The sequence below is a fragment of the Apteryx mantelli genome, chromosome 12 (genome assembly GCF_036417845.1).
Source record: "Apteryx mantelli isolate bAptMan1 chromosome 12, bAptMan1.hap1, whole genome shotgun sequence".
Taxonomy (NCBI): domain Eukaryota; kingdom Metazoa; phylum Chordata; class Aves; order Apterygiformes; family Apterygidae; genus Apteryx; species Apteryx mantelli.
The window spans coordinates 19,244,385-19,262,268 of record NC_089989.1 but is presented as its reverse complement, the minus strand read 5'-3'; the positions used below and the strand labels follow the sequence as shown (position 1 = coordinate 19,262,268).

The 17,884-nt window shown below is 42.9% G+C and overlaps 1 protein-coding gene across 3 annotated transcripts in view; it reads right to left on the bottom strand.

Moving 5' to 3' along the window:
* Positions 1 to 17,884, bottom strand: part of PTPRG (protein tyrosine phosphatase receptor type G) — a 412,828-nt gene that overhangs the window by 96,555 nt on the left and 298,389 nt on the right. For all 3 annotated transcript variants that reach the window (XM_067303422.1, XM_067303421.1, XM_067303423.1), the window contains 3 exons: positions 17,198 to 17,264; positions 5,886 to 6,043; positions 788 to 980 (listed from right to left, as the gene is read on the bottom strand). In XM_067303422.1, the coding sequence (XP_067159523.1) occupies positions 788 to 980; positions 5,886 to 6,043; positions 17,198 to 17,264 (418 nt within the window). The remainder of the gene's footprint in view (positions 1 to 787; positions 981 to 5,885; positions 6,044 to 17,197; positions 17,265 to 17,884) is intronic.

Genomic DNA, 17,884 nt, shown 5'->3' with positions numbered 1-17,884 from the left:
TAAAATTCAGTAAAATCAAGGAAAATAAAGGTAGCAAATGATACTTACTTCTAGTCTTATTTTATCCAGTACACATTTCTCTCAGAATTTTTGATGTGTTCCTGTAGCCGGGGCTGTTTGTGCCAGTGCAGCTACTGCCACCTCCTTCCCAAACCCCCTCCATCTAGCTCATTATCCAGCTTCTGACAGAAGCAAGCACCAGCTGCTCTACAGAAAGGCACGTGAAACACTTCAGCAAGACATTATAAAATAACCTGTCTAATATGGAAGAGTTTTTTCCCCAGTCATCATTGCCAAAAGGTTGATACATATGTTGAATGAAAAGGTCAATGGCTCTTCAAAAGCCTTGTTACTGTAAAAATGAAAACCATAACCACATCTGGATACCCTATCCCCATTCAAACACCCACTGAGTCAGTGCTAAACCCTTAAACCAACATTCACACGGGGCCTAAATTTTACCTCTGCCACTGTCCCTCAATGTTTCCTGGGTTTTAGGCATCTCTAAGGGCCTAAGGCCAGTCAGGATAAACAAGGACATAGGTTGAATTGAGACTAACTCATTCTGGGTCTTCATCTCCACAGTATCTTGTGACAGCCAGTTTCACAGGAAACTGTGTGCACACCTAAGATTAGTTAATTTATTGAGATATGCAAACAAAGAATACCTGCATACACTGTGTTATTTCTTTGGTAACTTACAGCTATACTCAACACGATATAATGACAAAGTAGACCAAAAAATATCTCTTGTTATTCAAGTGCAAAATTCATAATCCTACGCTACCTTTGGAAGCTTCTGTACCGAGTGGGTTTTCCAAGATGTCTGTCATATCGTGGCTCCAAGCATCCTTCACAGCAGACTTCGACACCTTCCTGTCGTTCAGGTTATGCTGCGGTCGGAAGTTATTCCTCAAATACTCCACGGACTTGACATGGTCTTGCTGTTCGGTGGTAAATATGGAATAGAAGGCCTCCAGCTGATCGTGGCGGGGAAGAGAAAGAACGTTAATTAGAAAAACAATGTGGTGAAATCTGGGTGGCTGATAAGAATGTAAAATGGCAGGAAGTATTGATGCCAAGGCTGATAAATCAAGCAGGAAGTCGGGCTGCCCACTGAAATCACTGCCAACCCTCTTATCTCGGCACAGTGTTTATCCTGCCGAACAGCAGAGAAGGCCTTCGAGCAACCCACGCAAGCCAGTCCTGGGCAAGGAAACGCTTGCCCTTAGACCCCTTGTCTGGAAGGATTTTGCATGTGACACAGTCCCACCAAAACCTCTCTCTGCTGGCATCGTTTTGTTTCACGGTATCGTGCCAAAAAGTGCTTCCAGGCCCTTCCACCCCAGAGCGTTCTGCAGGACCGGACAACGCTGCATCTCTGAATACCTTACGCTAATACGCTCAGTGGCCAGGCTAAGCTTCGTGGATGGACCTTGCAGTGTTTGCACAGGAAGGTCACTGTAGTTACCCCAGCTGTACAGGATGGGCACCCAAACCCACACCCTGAGTTGCCACCAGCAGGTCACTAACCGAGCGGAGCAACCTCGCAACTCCTTGCTCCAAGTGTCCCAATCCCCCTCCCAGACACCACTCCTCTGATACCTAACTACAAGGGGAGGAAATAATAACACAAAATGAATGTATTTAGGCACAGTGAGCATAAAGTCCTCTGGGAAAGGAAGCTGATGTTTCCTCTGCTGGATGCAGGTCTGAGCTATTTTTAATAAAATGTATTAACCTGTACGAAAGAACTGTAATTGGAAAACTCTCCTGTTACTTCATATCCTAATATTTCTTAGTATTTCTTAGAAAGAAATTTCTACCAAACTAAGGTGAAAATATTTTCAGCTAATGTTGTTCTCACAACTATCAAGGTCAGCATAGCATTTAGTGATAGCTTGTCATCATTCAGGTCAAGAACTAGAATTAGTTGTGTCGCTGTTAGAAAGGCCAAGCAAGACAGAGTAGAGGAGGATTCAACCCTGGTCTTATTTACATCAACAGTAATTACATACATCCATGGTATGGATTTCAAGGAGTACAGGATCTGGCCCAAGACTTTAAAAAGGGAGTGGAGTTGCACTCATAACTTAAAGATGGGTCACAGTTTGAAGGCTACACACTTTTCATTAAGTGCATCTGCTCTGAAAGCTACAGAGGAGAGTGTGAGTGTCCTGAAACTGGGAAAAATTACACTGCCAGCCACATTGTAGCCTCAACTGATAGTGCTGATAAAAATAATCAAAGGAAAGTGTAACAGAGCAGCTAAGCATCCTCCACTGAACCAAGAGGCACTCACCACCATTATTTAATTTCCCTTCAAATCAGAAAATTGAAACACCCCTTCTGCTGCTGCTGCCCAGCTTGCCCGTTTTGCTGGGCTTGACGATGCTAGGTACTCAGCTGAAATCGGTCAAACTTCTCTGACCTGCAGGACAGGAGAGAGCCAATTTTTGCATATTTCAGTTCAACACTAAGCCCCCCTGAGGCAAGGTGGTGTGCTGGACCGGCTAGCAGAGATACGTATGGGAATGATATCCCTGGGAGCAGCATGCAGCTAAGGGGAGAGTGCAAAGGGGTGGAGTACACAGCTCAGATCCTCAGTTTGGCAGTTCTGCCCTAAAACACAAAACCAAGGGAGCTGCGAGTTCTGCAAAAGGCCGCTTCTTCCCCTAAAATCATCACCGGGATAGCAGAGAACAACCCAGGCTGGAGCATCTTCAGCAGCAGCTTCCTCTAATTGCCACAACTGCTCTTGCTGTACAAGCAGGGAAACTGAGGCAAAGGGAGGGCAAGCGGCCGACGGAGAGGGGTAACGGCCACCGGCCAGCACCGCTGCCTGACAACCTTTTCCTAAGTGTTAGCACGAGGCATGCAGAAGCGTTGACAGAGGGGTTTAAAAAAAAGGGGGGGAAAGGACTGTTTTCCTACACTTTTGTCTTAAGAAAGAAACCAGATGATCCAGCTGCCCCCATGCTCTTCTATGCCCTTCCATGAAGAACAGATCCAGACTCTGCAAAGATTTACCTAGCTGTTTCACTTCATGCACTGGGAGTAGTTTTGATGAAGCCAGCTGACAAGGCTTAAAGTTACTCTATATAAGCTCAAGAACTTGGGTAGCAACTGCTCCTCTGCAGTCAAGTCTCTAGGCTTGTATTTCGATGATGTTAATTGAATTTTTAAACGTTCAGAGAGAACTTTTAAAATATTTTCTTCTGCCATGCTACCTTGGGGAGGTGTAATTGTATTTTAACTACTGCCACTTCAGATGTGATTTTTAACCTTCCCTTTTTTAATGTGTTGAAGTGTGTATAAATCATTTCAACTTCATTTTTTTTATAAAAATATTATCTACCACAAATGAGAAATTAATTGATCCATAGCTGCCAGGAAAAAAAAAAAAAATCCAAGAGCTACATTCAAGGAGCTACATTCATGCTCTTTAAGGAGTATGAGAGCTCCTGTTCAGAAGAAGTGAAAAGCTGTTAAAATGCTATTGTAGATACAGGGAACCTGATCTAAAACTTCAAGTCATGTAATTACAAACTATTAAAGCCTGATGCGCACAGTTTTCTAAGGGTTGGATACATAAATGGCAATTAAAAATACTGAAACTGTTACAAGCACAATGAGATACTCTGAGGTACGCATTACACGAGATAATGCCACGCTTTGGGTCATTGAATGCACTTAGCTTTACAATGCATCTGCAGGGTGACACGGCTCGTCCTGTTTTGTTGTCTAATTATTGGGAGAGATGACGATGATGGAGCACTGAGAATCAAACAGAGAAGCCTCCACAAATGGACCACTTCAGCACTGTTCCTTTTACAGCAAGGTATTTTGCACAGAAGCAAGGATTTAATTGGAACAGCAACAAAGCTTAAATAATATCACTTTCCTCCTCTGGGATTACAGACCGCTTCACAAGGTTTGCGATAAAGAAGGTTAAACTATGGCAATGGATTATACTGCACTGTTTCTGTTACAAGAACAAACAATAATCATAGCAGTGGCAGGGTGGCAGCCTCTTAAAATACACTCATCTTGAGCTGCCAAGGGGAAGAATACTATTATTTATTCCGCATTTGTTGTAGTATCAATGAATGGCTGTCTCTGCACAGAACTCCCAGCCCTTCAACCACACATGCCTGCACAAAGCAGCACAACTCCAAATTTTCAAGGCTGAACTTGGCACAGTGACTACTGTGCAGCACAGGAAAGAAGCTATGCCGGGATAAAGCACCTTTATAGCATTACAAGGATGTCCATAGCTGGTATTTACCAGTTTATTGGCATTTATTAAAAAAGTTTAAAAAAAAAAAAAAAGATGTCTGAACCTGACATGTATACACGGTATAAAACTGAATGTGGGTCAGAGCAACCCAGTGATAATAAACTACTTAACAGTACACTTATTGATTTGTGGACAGTGAAAAGCCTGAAGGGATTGCAATATACTGTAGGCAAGGACAGAATTCAAAATGATCTTGAGAATCGGAGAAACAGCCTGAAAAACACAAAGGATCCGATTCAACCAGGACATGTGCAAAGTCTCCTGCTTAGGCCAGAACTGTCGCCTGCATGAAGACACGGCGTGAAACAGCCGTGCTAGCCACCGCGCTGCGGAAACGCATTTCGGGAAAGGGCTCTTGCTGACCACCAGCCGGCCAGGGGTAACCACATCACGCTTTCGTGAAAAGGGCAAAACAAAACAAACATCTTCAAAGCATGAGAAAAAGGACTGGAGCAGGAGCAGGGTAATCTCCTTCCACCCTTTCGAAACCTTTGAGGAGCAGCAGCAGCTGTCAGTAATCCCACCTGCGGCACCAAGGCCACCCTTGGGTGGGTGGGTGGGTGGCCGTGGTGGACACCTCTCGAGAGCCTTTCCCAGCCTCCGGGGGCTCAGCAACAGCGCAGGAGCACCGGAGCCGTCCAATGTGTGAAGTATTTTGCAATACTTCCAACACAGAACATGATTTCACCAACTCGGTGCCACGTGCCAGAGCTGATCAGAGCAGGAACTGACTTTTTACTTATACAGGAACTCATTCTTCATGGCGCTGATCCTCAGCTGTGGTACTCGCGCTACTTTATTAAAGTTAACAGCTAAGAAATGATCACTGATTATTTGATGCCTTTTTTCTGTCTCCAACACCATCTAGTGAACTATTCACTGAAGTTTTACAGAATTAGTTTATTTTAAAAGTTTGTTTTCGACGGCTCAAGTCAAACAAATAAAAGGAAAGACTAATATCAGTGGGATGACTTTCTAAAGACGACAACCTTAAAACATCAAAAATGCACTCAACTGGTAAACATCCGACTACATCTATCCATTACTTTATTGGGAGCATTCTTCTCCAGACAAATCCCAGACATTGTCTCTATTTGCATTAAAAGCTGTTACGTGCTAATTTTAAAGATTTGTGCACCAGCTCTCTAAGCACATAATGGCAGCTTTGCTGTGTTACAAAAACAGTTAAGCGTGGAGAATTAATGGAAACACATCTTTTCTAATGTAATTAGTTCAAATTACTAAATCTGAGCAGAACTGAAATCACTTACTTTACTTTCAAAAGAAAGTTTCAATTCAAAAGAATAAAAAGGAACTCCATGCAAATATTTATACCACAGCTTAATTTAATCTTAAACAATACCAAATAAATCACTGAAAGGAAACAGGGTTTCATGTTGTACTGTCTTCTTAAGACTGATGGCTCGCGTTCAGAAACAATATTACTTAAGAAAAAAAACCCACCAACACTTCCTTTTTTGTCAACAGAAACATTTTCGCTCTCAACATTACGGCGTCGGTTTTCGAGAACGCCGCCTTAAGAGGGCAAATCACGAGACGACCCTCGCTAACAAAAAAAACGCACCTGATGGTAAGAAATGGGGACGGGCTTCCGGAAAACTATCCACTCGACGATCTCGCTGCAGGGGGGGGTCGTCAGGGAGCCCGCGTAGCGGTAGTAACTCCCCAGCGACGTCGGCAGCAGGTCTCTCAGCACAAAGGGATCCAGAAAGGTCTCCTTCTCTGCGGGGAAGATTGACAAGCAAAATTACACTTGTTTTTTTTTCCCCCAAAACGTGTCTTTAAAACAGACTTCACATTGATAGGCAGCCTAACAACGTGTAATGGCAACAACATATTTTATCGTATGTATGTATATATATAAGGATATATGAAGACACCCTATCAGGAAGGCTCTGTACGAGGCGCTACGGTGAATATTAAAAGAGCAGCCAGGACGCTAGTCGGTCCTATACCCCACGTGTAGGTTGCTACTGAGAAAGCGTACAGGTGCGAAACGCCCTCCTTATCCCACCGGTTTGCACTGGCGCGGCAGTAACAGCGCTTTGAGCGGTTTCAGCGCTCAGGAGATGGTTCTTCAGCTTGACGGCAGCGGGCGTTCGCCGAGTTCCCGCGGGATGGAGCTGGGCGCCGCTCGCTGCCGCCGACCGAGGGCACCAGGAATTGCAGCCGTCCCCTCGGTAAAGCCCGCTGCCTCCTCTCTCCAGTCCAAGAGGCGCCAGCAAGAAGGTCCTTGCTTGGGTCCAACCTTTTTGGGGAGGAACTCTGTCCTCTTGGCCAACCTGAAATGCAAAGCCGAGCACTGGCAGCATTTAGCTTCAAGTAACAGTGACAAGCTGGTAATATTTAACTCTGTGAAGATAAATAAATAAATGAAAGGAGGGAAGAGCTGCAGGCAAAACGATTTCCCTGCCATCCCCAAGCGTTTATCCTCTGCAATTTATGTTGGCTCCCAGGCGGCGGTAGCTCCTTCTCGCCTTGTGCCGAGGTGCTCCCTGCCCGCGGGCGCGCTGACCAGCGAGGCTCTCCCGCACATCTCCATTCCTCGCTTTCTATACTCTTCGTGCCTCACGCAAAATTTAGGGTAGCAGGAAGGCTTCTCCCTCCGTCTCATCCGAGCTGCTAAGCAAGTCAGCTCCCCCGCAGCCGGAGAGAGAAGCAGGGCGGCTGGTGACGGACACGCGCCCCGGCCAAGGCGGGAGGGAGAGGAAAAGGGCGAAGTCTGCAGAATTCACCTTCCCGGCATCCCACAGGTTTCTAGAAGTCTCGACCAAACCAGGAGCTTTGCCTATACCTCTGAGCAGGACTCTGCTAATCATGGGCATTTTCTTCCTGCTGCTGCAAGGTGCAAATGTAGGATGCACTTCAGACATCATCTGTCCTTCTGCGTAATGCCAGCAGTGGGCAATGCGCTCGTAGCTGTAGTTTTTCCAAAACATGAATAATTCTATTAAAGTCGAAGTATATATTGTAACAGAACACTGCCGTCTCTTCATTAATGATTTCTTTCTGCCTAATGCAAGCAGGTATCAACTGCTTTCCACCCTCAATAACGAAGGAAACAAAAAATAAAACATATTTTTTCCTTTCCATAACACACATTTGGTAAAAAAATCCTGTGCTTATACATTAAATGGTAAAATACATGATTCGCCAAAGTTCAAAGAGATTCTAATCAAGAAGTCATAATCACAGCAAAAGGTCGTATTTAATTTGATTTCCTGTTTAAAACCAATTGGCTCATTTTTATACAGGAAAAATTGGTTAGAAAAACTGCAAACTCAGTTACGGGGCTTGATTTTGAAATTCTGCACATATACCTCTTCACAACAAAACGACATAACTTTTCTATTTAAGAAACTTTCCCTTTATATACGGAAATCATGCACACTATATTGTTATGAATCTGAAAGGGTATTTGAACTTGCAAATATACCTGTTCTCATTAACAGCCAATGACTATAAATGGAATTGATGGGAGACATATGCACATTTTTAAAAGAGCTTTCTCCTTATATCCATGCTAATTGGGATATTTAAAACATAATGCTTCAGTTCTAATTAACAATTAAACTATTTTTAACTACTATAACCTTTTACTTAGAACTACGAAAACACTTAAGATGCTGGACAAACCCATTCCATGAAAAACCTGGAGTATGGAGTATCCCTTTATCAAAGGATGACAGGAAAGCAAAGCTCATTTTATACTTTCAAGGATTTTTGTGCCATATGCTGACAATATTATATTTTAATAATTAATTGTTCATCAAAGGAAAAGATGAAGAACAGGGATGCTAAATTCAAAGTTATTCAAATTGCAAAAATGAATAATGCATGACTTTTATATTAAATACACACTGTATTAAGTAGTCTACATTTCATCCAACTCTGTCTTTCATTTTTAAACATTTTGAACTACAATATGAATAATCAACCAAGGGAAGCTTATTTAGACAGAGAAATACCTTATCTGAATGCAAACTGGAAGTATCCGACTATGATTAAATTTTGGTTATCAATTAGGGAGGTTTTTTTCCTAAGCATTTGGAAAGTCATAGTTGGCTTTGAAAGAGAATATTTCTTGAGGAAAAAGTAGCTTTGCTAATACACAGTTTAAGTAGGGCAGGGTGTACCCTATCTAATTTTTCATGGCTACAAGCAACGCTGTAGGTTTTCATTAATGAATTTCAAAGATTAAAATAAAAAATACATGTAATTGGATTAAAATGACTATTAAAATAGATGATAATCAATTAATTATGCTTTAATAAGCTAATACTTCTGCAAACAGTTCATTCATTTGTATCATTTCCATCTAGATGCATGGTGCAGAGTTTCAGAAACTGAAGTGTCAAACAGTTCTTTACGTGAAGCTTAAAGAAAAAGTGACTTAGAAATTCAGAAGTCTACCTCCCATATCCTTCAAGATCATATAGAAACAGTAAATGCAATGAGGTTGTGCTCCTAAGAGCCTGAGCCGCTTCTGAAAAAGGGACTTTAAAGTCATGTAGTTACTTTAAAAAATTTGATCTTAAGTCAAAATAGCTTATTATTCTTGGTAAATCTGTACGAACCATTTGCAAAACAGGCAACAGCATTCACTGAATATGCTAGACATATATGTGTATATACACATATGTATATATGTATATACACATATGTATGTGTATTTAGATATATAACTCCTATTATATGGGAAAGAACAAGGTTGGCAAAAAGCATCCAACCTTTCCCCCTGCCTTCTACAGCCAGCTCCCATTTCTCGTTCTCATGCTTGGCACTGCACTGGGTTGTGTCCAGGAGACCGGGAACAGACTGAGCAGGGTGAAGAGCAGGGAGAAACAGCGCCTGGCCAACGCCGGGAACTACGCAATCCGCCGTGTCGGGAGAATTAAAACAAATAACAAGACGCTACTTTGCTGACAGGTCCTGCAAAGACAACTGGCAGATAAAAAAAAGCAATAAAATGCACCAGTGAAAACGTGTGTGCACCTGCAGATATCTGTGAACCGCCTCAGTGAATACTCCAAGCCGCCCCGCGAGCCAGCTATTACCTCCTGCACTGCCCACCAGCGCCCTACATCTAAGCGGTCCCTCCTGCTGCTCCTAGTCCGGCTCCCTTCCCCGTACCACAATACGGACGTGTGCCCAAGCAAAACAAGCAATCAGGAAATCGGAGCCACTGAGACCGGGGCTAACGAAAGGCCCTCCAAGCAGCAAGCGTTCTTTTGAGAAAGCAACAGTAAACCTGTTTCTGTGGCCACCGCATTCAGGCAAAGCAGAAAAGAGGCACCTGAAATGTCCACCGAAATGCCCCAACGCAGCACGGCCCGTTTGATCGACTAAACGCGGTTCTTTCTTTAAAGCACCATGGCCTCTAAAAAAATGTTCGCTCTAATATTTCCAAAGGCAAAATTAATGAGGAGCACTGATTCATTGTTGACAATTAAGACAACGAATGTGACATTTAAACTACTGACTGTTCTACAGCATAAAAGGACAATACGGTATTTTTGACTCTTACATTCACAAAAGAGAGAATTAACATAGCCAGCTGGTAACGTATTTGACCTTCTGATGCAACATTCATGTCCATCGCTTGATCTTTCTTCTATAACAGCAAAGTGAAAGGTTACTGGGGAATTTGGAAGGAAAGCACACGAGCAAACAGCATGTTCTAGTTCCATGTTTTTCTGCAAGCCAGTATGAAAACTTGCATTTCATTCTCTATTTTTAGACTAATACTGTAGAAAAGATATATTTCTACGGCATATGCAAACTCCCTTTTGCAAACTGAGGCGTAGAAACAGAACATAAAAATGTAGGACTAAACAACTTAAGACAGTACTGGATGAACAAGTATCTGCTTCAACAGCTTCCAAAATTCTACTTGCCTCCCAAAGAAATAATCTTTATTTTTTCAGTTCTTTCTTTACCATCAGCTACCTTATAATAATGGTCAGTATATTCTTTGTTTGGGCCAATAATTCTCCTACTATTTTGCAGAGGTGCATGGGACCAAGGGCCATTTTTTGTACAACTAACCTAAAGTCAAAGCAATCGTAGGCATGTTTTAAAGAGCTGACCTATTCACACACAGTTTGTCAAGGCATCACCACAAGATGTGAACTAATATTGAATTGTGCACAATAGCTTTGCCAGCAGAGGACAAACCAGATCTTAAAACAGGTATTTACAGCTGATCTCCACCAACTACTGCATTTTTTGCAACCTGATATCAAGAAGTATTTTATTGCAAGAGTCATCAGTTGAATGTTCAACTTCAAGGACAGATTTGCTAAAAATAAATTATGGTAACATGCTGGATAAAGATAGCACTGTATTTTATCCCAACCACTGTGGGGTAAGAAGGTTCTTGAGATATGTAGGTAAACAGCATCACAACTATCTGTGATCAAAACCCTTCTCAAATCTACCAGAAACTTGGATCAGAGATCACAAGAAAATAGCTATATGCCAAGTCCATTTATATCTCATGAAATGCTTTGGGACTTTCATCATGCATTTCTGCAAGAAAACAGGAACTTGGCTGGATTGAAAACAGTATCTTAGAATGAGCTTAGTTCCAAAATTAATGTATCTGCAATGCCTGATAGGTGGAAACGCTACCCAGCTACACTTTGAATAACTGAAATCTGCAATACCAATATATGAAGAGCTTTGAAAGTCTCCCAGATTTGTTAAACAATGTTACTGCCAATTTCATTTCCACAATGAGCCAAGTCATTCTAAAGCTTCTGCATTCAAACATTTAAAAACAAACACGCAAAAATAATCAAAAGGACACCATGCCGCACACCCACTGAGCCAGACCTTCCCAGATAAAGCAGGCTGCACACCAGAGAGGAAGCAGATTCACTGTAGTGATTTTAAAGATGCAATTACAAATATTATATGTTATTTTAACTAAAAAGATGTTCAAATGAGTACTTGCTGGGTAAATCCAGCATGAAGAGCAGTTTTTGACAGTCCTCTGTATGCAGTGTAATTCAGGTCATTTATTGTGTAATTATTATTCTCACTTTATTTATTTTTTTTAAAGACTAGAGCCTCAGCTGAGCAATGTAAGGAGCTGTAAGGACACAGAAAGTACTGCATGGTGGGGAGGAAGGGAATGAGATAACAACACAGTCCTTACGTGGGGAGCCTGCAGTCTAATTTAATCTGAGACAAGCAGTGAGCAGTACAAAGAACAGGAGGAAAGAGAAAAAAGGCAAGTCTCCCAAGAGAAAAAAATTTGAGTTGAAAATTTGCATGCCAGGTGTCTCTCTCAAGCTTAATTTCTCTCCATCCCTCGCTTGAAACAGTTTAAGAGGAAAAAGGTTCAGCTTGGGTGGGGGAGGAAGGGGGGCTTAACCCTTTATAAAGAAGTAAAAAAAATACTTCTGAGGCTTTAATGCTTAAATAGTGGTGATGCAGGGCTTGGCACAGCACGCTGCTGCCGTTCTGGGCTGGGATGAGACTGTGCTGGGTTTTGTAAAATCTAGCCTGAGGCGGAGGTACGTGCAGAGAGGAGGCTGGAGGGACAAGGAAACGGGGGGGAGCTGCTGAAGAAATAAAGAAGGGGCACCAGCGGTAGGAAAAAGCAATCGAGACAAGGAGTTCAGAGGGAAGGAAGATCCCTGGAACAAGTAGGGACGACAGGATGGGCAGGGTGAAGCACAGCAGATACGACCGGGGCAGCGCGTGCCGTTAACGTCCCCTCGGGCGGGTCAGTGCTCAGCTCCAGGTTCGCAGAGCTCGCCACCCCTCTCTTCTCAGCCCTCAGCCACCAAACCCACCAGCGCAGCACCCCGCTCCTTCCCCCAAGGTGCTTTGCTCACATTCACGAGCAACCTAAATTCAGTCATTTCTTAACTTTGGAGTTCTCACCTTTGCAATCGTCTTTTTGTTAGTTTAACTTAAGTTTATCTGTGCAATTTGTTAATTATAGTCACCTTGCTGGTCTGTACTTAGCCGTGACCAGCGCTGCTTTCTGCAGAACAGACAGGTGAAGGACCAGAGATTTCTGACGCATCCATCACTTATACTTTTAAACATCGCAGGCCCCCTGCAGCTATGCACAGAGCTGCCCTATATAAAGGTGTGAACTTATCACCTCTGCTCGCATCTTCATTTCCCACCTCCCGCCTCCTCCCTTTTGCTCCACAGCGATCGTGTCCTGGCCCCTTTCGCACTGCTACTCTGCCTGTGAACATGAGAACAGAGCAGAAAACAAAAGAATATATCCAGATCATCCCCGAGGAAAAAAAGAAAATGCTCTTCCACATTTCATTCTTGGCTTAACACATCGTGCCGCTCTCCCTTTGATGCTCTTCCTTGATCCAAACCGGGCTTTCGCCTTCTTCAAAGTTTTACTTTAAAAGACAAGGTCCCACGATGGTACATCTCACCCTCGCCCCTTTTCCACCACCTTTCTTCTCTACAACCCCTCGATATGTGGTGCAGGAAGCAAACAGCTTGTCAGGTGGTGTTATGGTTCAAGTCAAAAACAAAAGAAAAAACCTGTCATGCTGCTAATGGTGTTTTCTTGCTATTATGCCTTCTGGTGTGATAGATCCACAGGGTAACTAACACTGTCTGGATCGCTTCCTTTTTAGTGCTGATTTATTTTAACAGGTTATTCACTGCCTTTTTGCCTAGGACAACTGTAGGGATGCGCAACATATTTATTCTCTATCTTTTTTGCTGCTAGAGCAATTCTTTTCCCACTTTATTTCGGCACCGTCTCCTCATCAGCCCCTGACACGCTGGTGGTCACCACCAATTTGCTGATACGCCTCTCCCATCTCTAGGGAGACCCAAGATCATTCTCTGCTCCATGCTGAGCTTAAGTTATGGCCCTTTAATAATACAAAGGCATAGAAAAAAGGCAAGACATTTTCCAAACTCCCTTTTTAAATAAGCAAAGGTTCCTCTGTTCCCCTCACTCCACCCCATGTTAGCAAGCAACAGATGCAAGTGATTCACTTTGTACCTAAGCTTTTGATCTGGCTGCACTTTGATTTTCTGTACTCGGTTTTGACAAGAAAGGGAATGAGCGCCCCATTTTTGAGACATTAATAGCGGCTTCTCTGCAGTGGTAATTTATTTGTGCTTTACTGATAACTTTCTGCTGATCAGTGGAGATTCCTGGTGACAGATGCAGAGAACAGGACAGTGCAGCAAACCAGGGCTTGCCTTCGCTGCAAAACATTTCACATGGGCCTGGGCTGGTGCGCGCTGCTGTTCCTTTTGATAATTTTTTGCCAGCATGGCAAACCAGGACTGAAGGGAGCACACATGCACCCACATTTGGGAGAGGGAAAGTGCTGCAGAGTCACCAGCACCAGGTGTCCCCTTCAGGGGAGAGAATGTCATTTCAGAGGACTGGCCTCAGGGAAGGGGACTGTCATTTTAATGCCTTTCAGGCAGCTAGTAAGACCAAGGGAAAACCATCTCTAGGAGGCTTACATACAAAACAGTGCTAAAAAGGGCAAGTCAAAGACAGCGGAGGTGGGAAAAAGCAGTGTTTCTCTGCAATAGCTCCCTTTTGCTAGGTGTTCCTCCGAGATCTTGCTGAAGAATACGGTGGACAAAAGCTTCTGTAGCCATTTGAATGCAAATCAGCTGTAAAAGGCATAACCTGGTATTTAGGCTCCCGCAAGGGCACACACTATTTCCGAGGTCCTGGGAGCCTCCTCCATGCCTGTAGGACTGGACCGGCTTCTTCGGGAGCTGAGCTCCTCACTGCACTTTGGTGGCACCAAAGCGGAGGCAGAAGAGGCCAATTTGCAGCACCACAACAAGGCGCCTTTACAATGCGCTGCAAGGGTGGACGCTGGCATTTGGGACCACTGACGTGCGATGTGAACGTACCGCTCGGCAGGAAGATGTGGGGCAAACCTGAAAGCGTCATCGTTGCTCCACAACGTTGTTAGGATGTTTGGCACACCGCTGCTTTTCCTTTCAGCTAAGAAACTTTAAATGGTTGTTCTTGTAAAATTAAGCTTAATGTGACATTAAGATTCTAGAAAATTAGTCCTGGAGATGAGGAAATAGAGTGAATTCTGAGTAGCGACTAAGCCAGTATTGATTTTTATGCGCATGTTTCTCTATCATTGTTACTAAGCTGGTGACACTGTGAAGGGCACAATTATTTATGTTCCATCAAATTAGTGAGTAATTCAAATCCCTGACGAAATCTCAAGCAAAAATTGCTTTCCCTGCCACAGAAAGTCTTTCTGACATTTAAATTGTTCACTTACCCCTGGAAGGGTATTTAAAAAATAGGAGAACTTCAGAGAAAAAATAGAAAACTATACAAGAAAAAGGAAAAACCTCATCACCACTCATCAGCACCATCCCTATATGTAACTGAGAATTAACTAAGCAAGGAAACTCTGCGGGCTGGAGGGAAAGAGACAGAAAAAACAAGGAAATCTTACTTAAATAGGCATGTTGGGATGAGGAGCACAGGAGGAATGGAGCCCAGGGGCTGGTGGTCTCTCCAGCCAGCAGAGGACATACAAACATGGTCTAATTTAAAAGCAAGGTGACCATTTCAGCATTATGTATTCTTGATTTTTACATTACAGGTGTGTGCCTCTGTACTGCGATGAGTATCTACAGATAATGTGGGCATGGAAATATCACAAAATGCAGAGAGACTTAAGGTTTCCATTTTGCCCTTCTCCATCTTCTTTTCTTGGGCCCTTGCTTGACCCTGGTGCAACACGCTCCTCTCCCTTCCTTCCCTCCTGACCACACTGTCCAAAAGACACAAGACTTTTCCACTGTATTTCAGCCAAAAGTCCGTGCTCCCTTGGCATCCCCCTCAAACGCAGCCAAACGGATGGCAGGAAGGGCCTTTTCGGACAAATTCATAAAACTGTGCTCATACACGATGCAAGCAAATTACATCAAGAAAAGAAAGGAGGGCGTCTGGAAAAAAAGCTCACGTCTTTACTATTATTCTACATACTAACATTAAAAAAAGAGATACAACTTTAGAGTTTTTCACTGATGTGTTCCATCAATATTTAAGTTAAAGGGAACAGCTTCTTTGAACAACTGCTTTGTAGGAGGAAATTCCCTTATTTAACTCACCAAAAAAAGCCGCAGAAAAGGCCTTTAATCAGGCCCTTTGAAACAGGAAGGAAAGCAAGATTTTCCTCTTTTTCTTCCTTAATGTTTTTAAAAGGAAACAAGCTATTGAAATATATCAAGCCATTTCCTTTACTTGAAACACTAGTAGCCTTCTGTGCATTGTGAGCAAAACAAAAATAAACGCCTTTTATCCACCCAGATTTCGCTGCGGGTAGGCAGCTCCAAGACGGACTAATCATTATATGGTCAGGGAATCACAACCTCGGGACCGTGTCGCATCCTCCCCAAACAATTATTTTGGGGAACGGAATAATCTTACTAGGCACCGGGGTGATTACACGCTAGCGGCTATTTCAGCTGCTGCAGAGAGGAGCAAGAAAGGGAGCAGAAAAAAAGGATGAGCTGGATAAGACACCATAGACCTTGCAGGGGGTAGAGTGTCTTGAAATAGAAGGCAGGTAGAAAACAAACCTAAAAAAATATTTGGATCCAGTTAAACGGCCGCTTGACTTCAGTGTCAAATTACTCAACCACCGAAAAATTCTTGCAGCCCGGCTCGTCCTCACTTTATTTTTGCTAGCCTGTTCTGTTACCCAGTGGGAGCCGGATAATAACATCTATTTTTGTGGAAAACAACATAGCTTTTCAGCTCAGTGTGTTGTTTTTATTTCACAGCAGAACACTGCAATTTATAAACAGCAAAACCTATAGAAAATTCTCTAAATGAAGGACTTTATGGCATGCTATCATTTAACCCCTATTTTTCACTTTCATTGGATTTATTGGTGCTCCCAGCTGCAACGTTAAATGGCTTTGAAAGTACAGTAATTAATCCAAAATCCTATTTGTTTTATTCTAACACTGTCAACTAGTTTTAGGTTTGCAGTCAAGAGAAAAAAAATGTTTGTTAAGCTCTATAGCACTAGCTAATGTCTAAAGACAATCCTCTGAAAAGGTGCAAAGATGTTTTATCATAGCACTATAGATAGGACGGAGATTTATTATAGTACCTAACACCATTCCAGCAGATGCCTTTTGAATTATAATGAGATTATTAAAACTTTACAAATCATTATATTAAAACCTGACAAGAGTACTTTTGGAACCGGAGCATCTTGATGTCATTGCTAATGATGCATTACCCATGGTAAGGCTTCAGGAAAATTCCCAACTAAAAACTGGTTATAAAAATATAAAATATATTAATATTTATTTCAGTACCTGCTATAAGTTCAAGGATAATAGGTTTATATGCATCAGAACAGCCGAATGATCATATTTATGTCAGCATTAGAAAGATGTTCATCTGCTGCATAGTTTAATTAATTTTCACAGATAGTTAATTTTCTGTTTCATTATCAGCTCCCTAAATTTGAAAGACAAATAATTTATAAACAAATAGAAACTTCAGAGAGGAGTATTTTTAGAGCAAGCAGAAGACAGATAGCAGGAGCGAAGCATCCGCGCTGCCTTCGAAGTGCTAATATGAATGATATATCGTCCTAGGTTTTGATGGATAACTGACGCATTCTGGAGCACCGGCTGAAAAGAAACAAATTGTTTACTGTTAACCCCAACCCATTTTCAGGTAACAAATGACTCTGACCTTTACCAATCAAATAACACCTTTAACGCCCTTAAACATCAGCGCATGAGGAATGTACGGGCTCACCGTGTCCTTCCAGGGGTGACCCGATCCCTTAAGGACAATATTCCAGCCCTTCTCCCCTTCCCAGAAAGCAGCAAGTTTACGCGGCTACTTACCATGATGTACGACACCCTTCAACCCATGGATAATGGGATCCAGCGCGGGATTGTCCCTCGGACTGACCTACATGCAAAGGATACAGGATTGGTTACATCCATTCTGGCATCAGACAGAACAGTCTCAGTTTAATCTTCTAAAGAAGGAAAAAAAAAAAAAAAAGATGTTATCTAACAAGCTGCCTAGTTCTCACATTTACACTGGCTCTTCACCAAATGCCAAAGATGCGCGGCATAATAAAACAACGCAGGGATGGTTAAAACAAGAGAAAGCGTCCTCGGAATTCATTAAAACATCGGCAATGTTGTTACCCAGCAAAGCCTATAAACAACGAGCTGATTTTTCCCCAGCTACTTCTGCTTTCACCGAGGAGAAGAGCCGCAATAAACAGAGGGTATCATGGACCGGCCCGTCCCTTACCGGCGCTGGTATAAACCCAGAGCTGCCAGGGAAACTGGTAAGGCTGGACCCCCATCATCCACCGTGGAGTTAGGCCTTGCAACCTCTTTGCTATTCATATTGTTAAATTTATTTAAATTAGTGTCATTTGGACCAGAGAGGGGAGAAGAGCTTTGGGAGAGGACCTAGAGGAAGCCTCTGATTTTTGACTGTGCAATTGCCGGCCCTAGCTGACCAAGGCTGCCTTCCCCGAGCGCGTCTGCCGCCGGCCCGCAGCCACCTGCGTC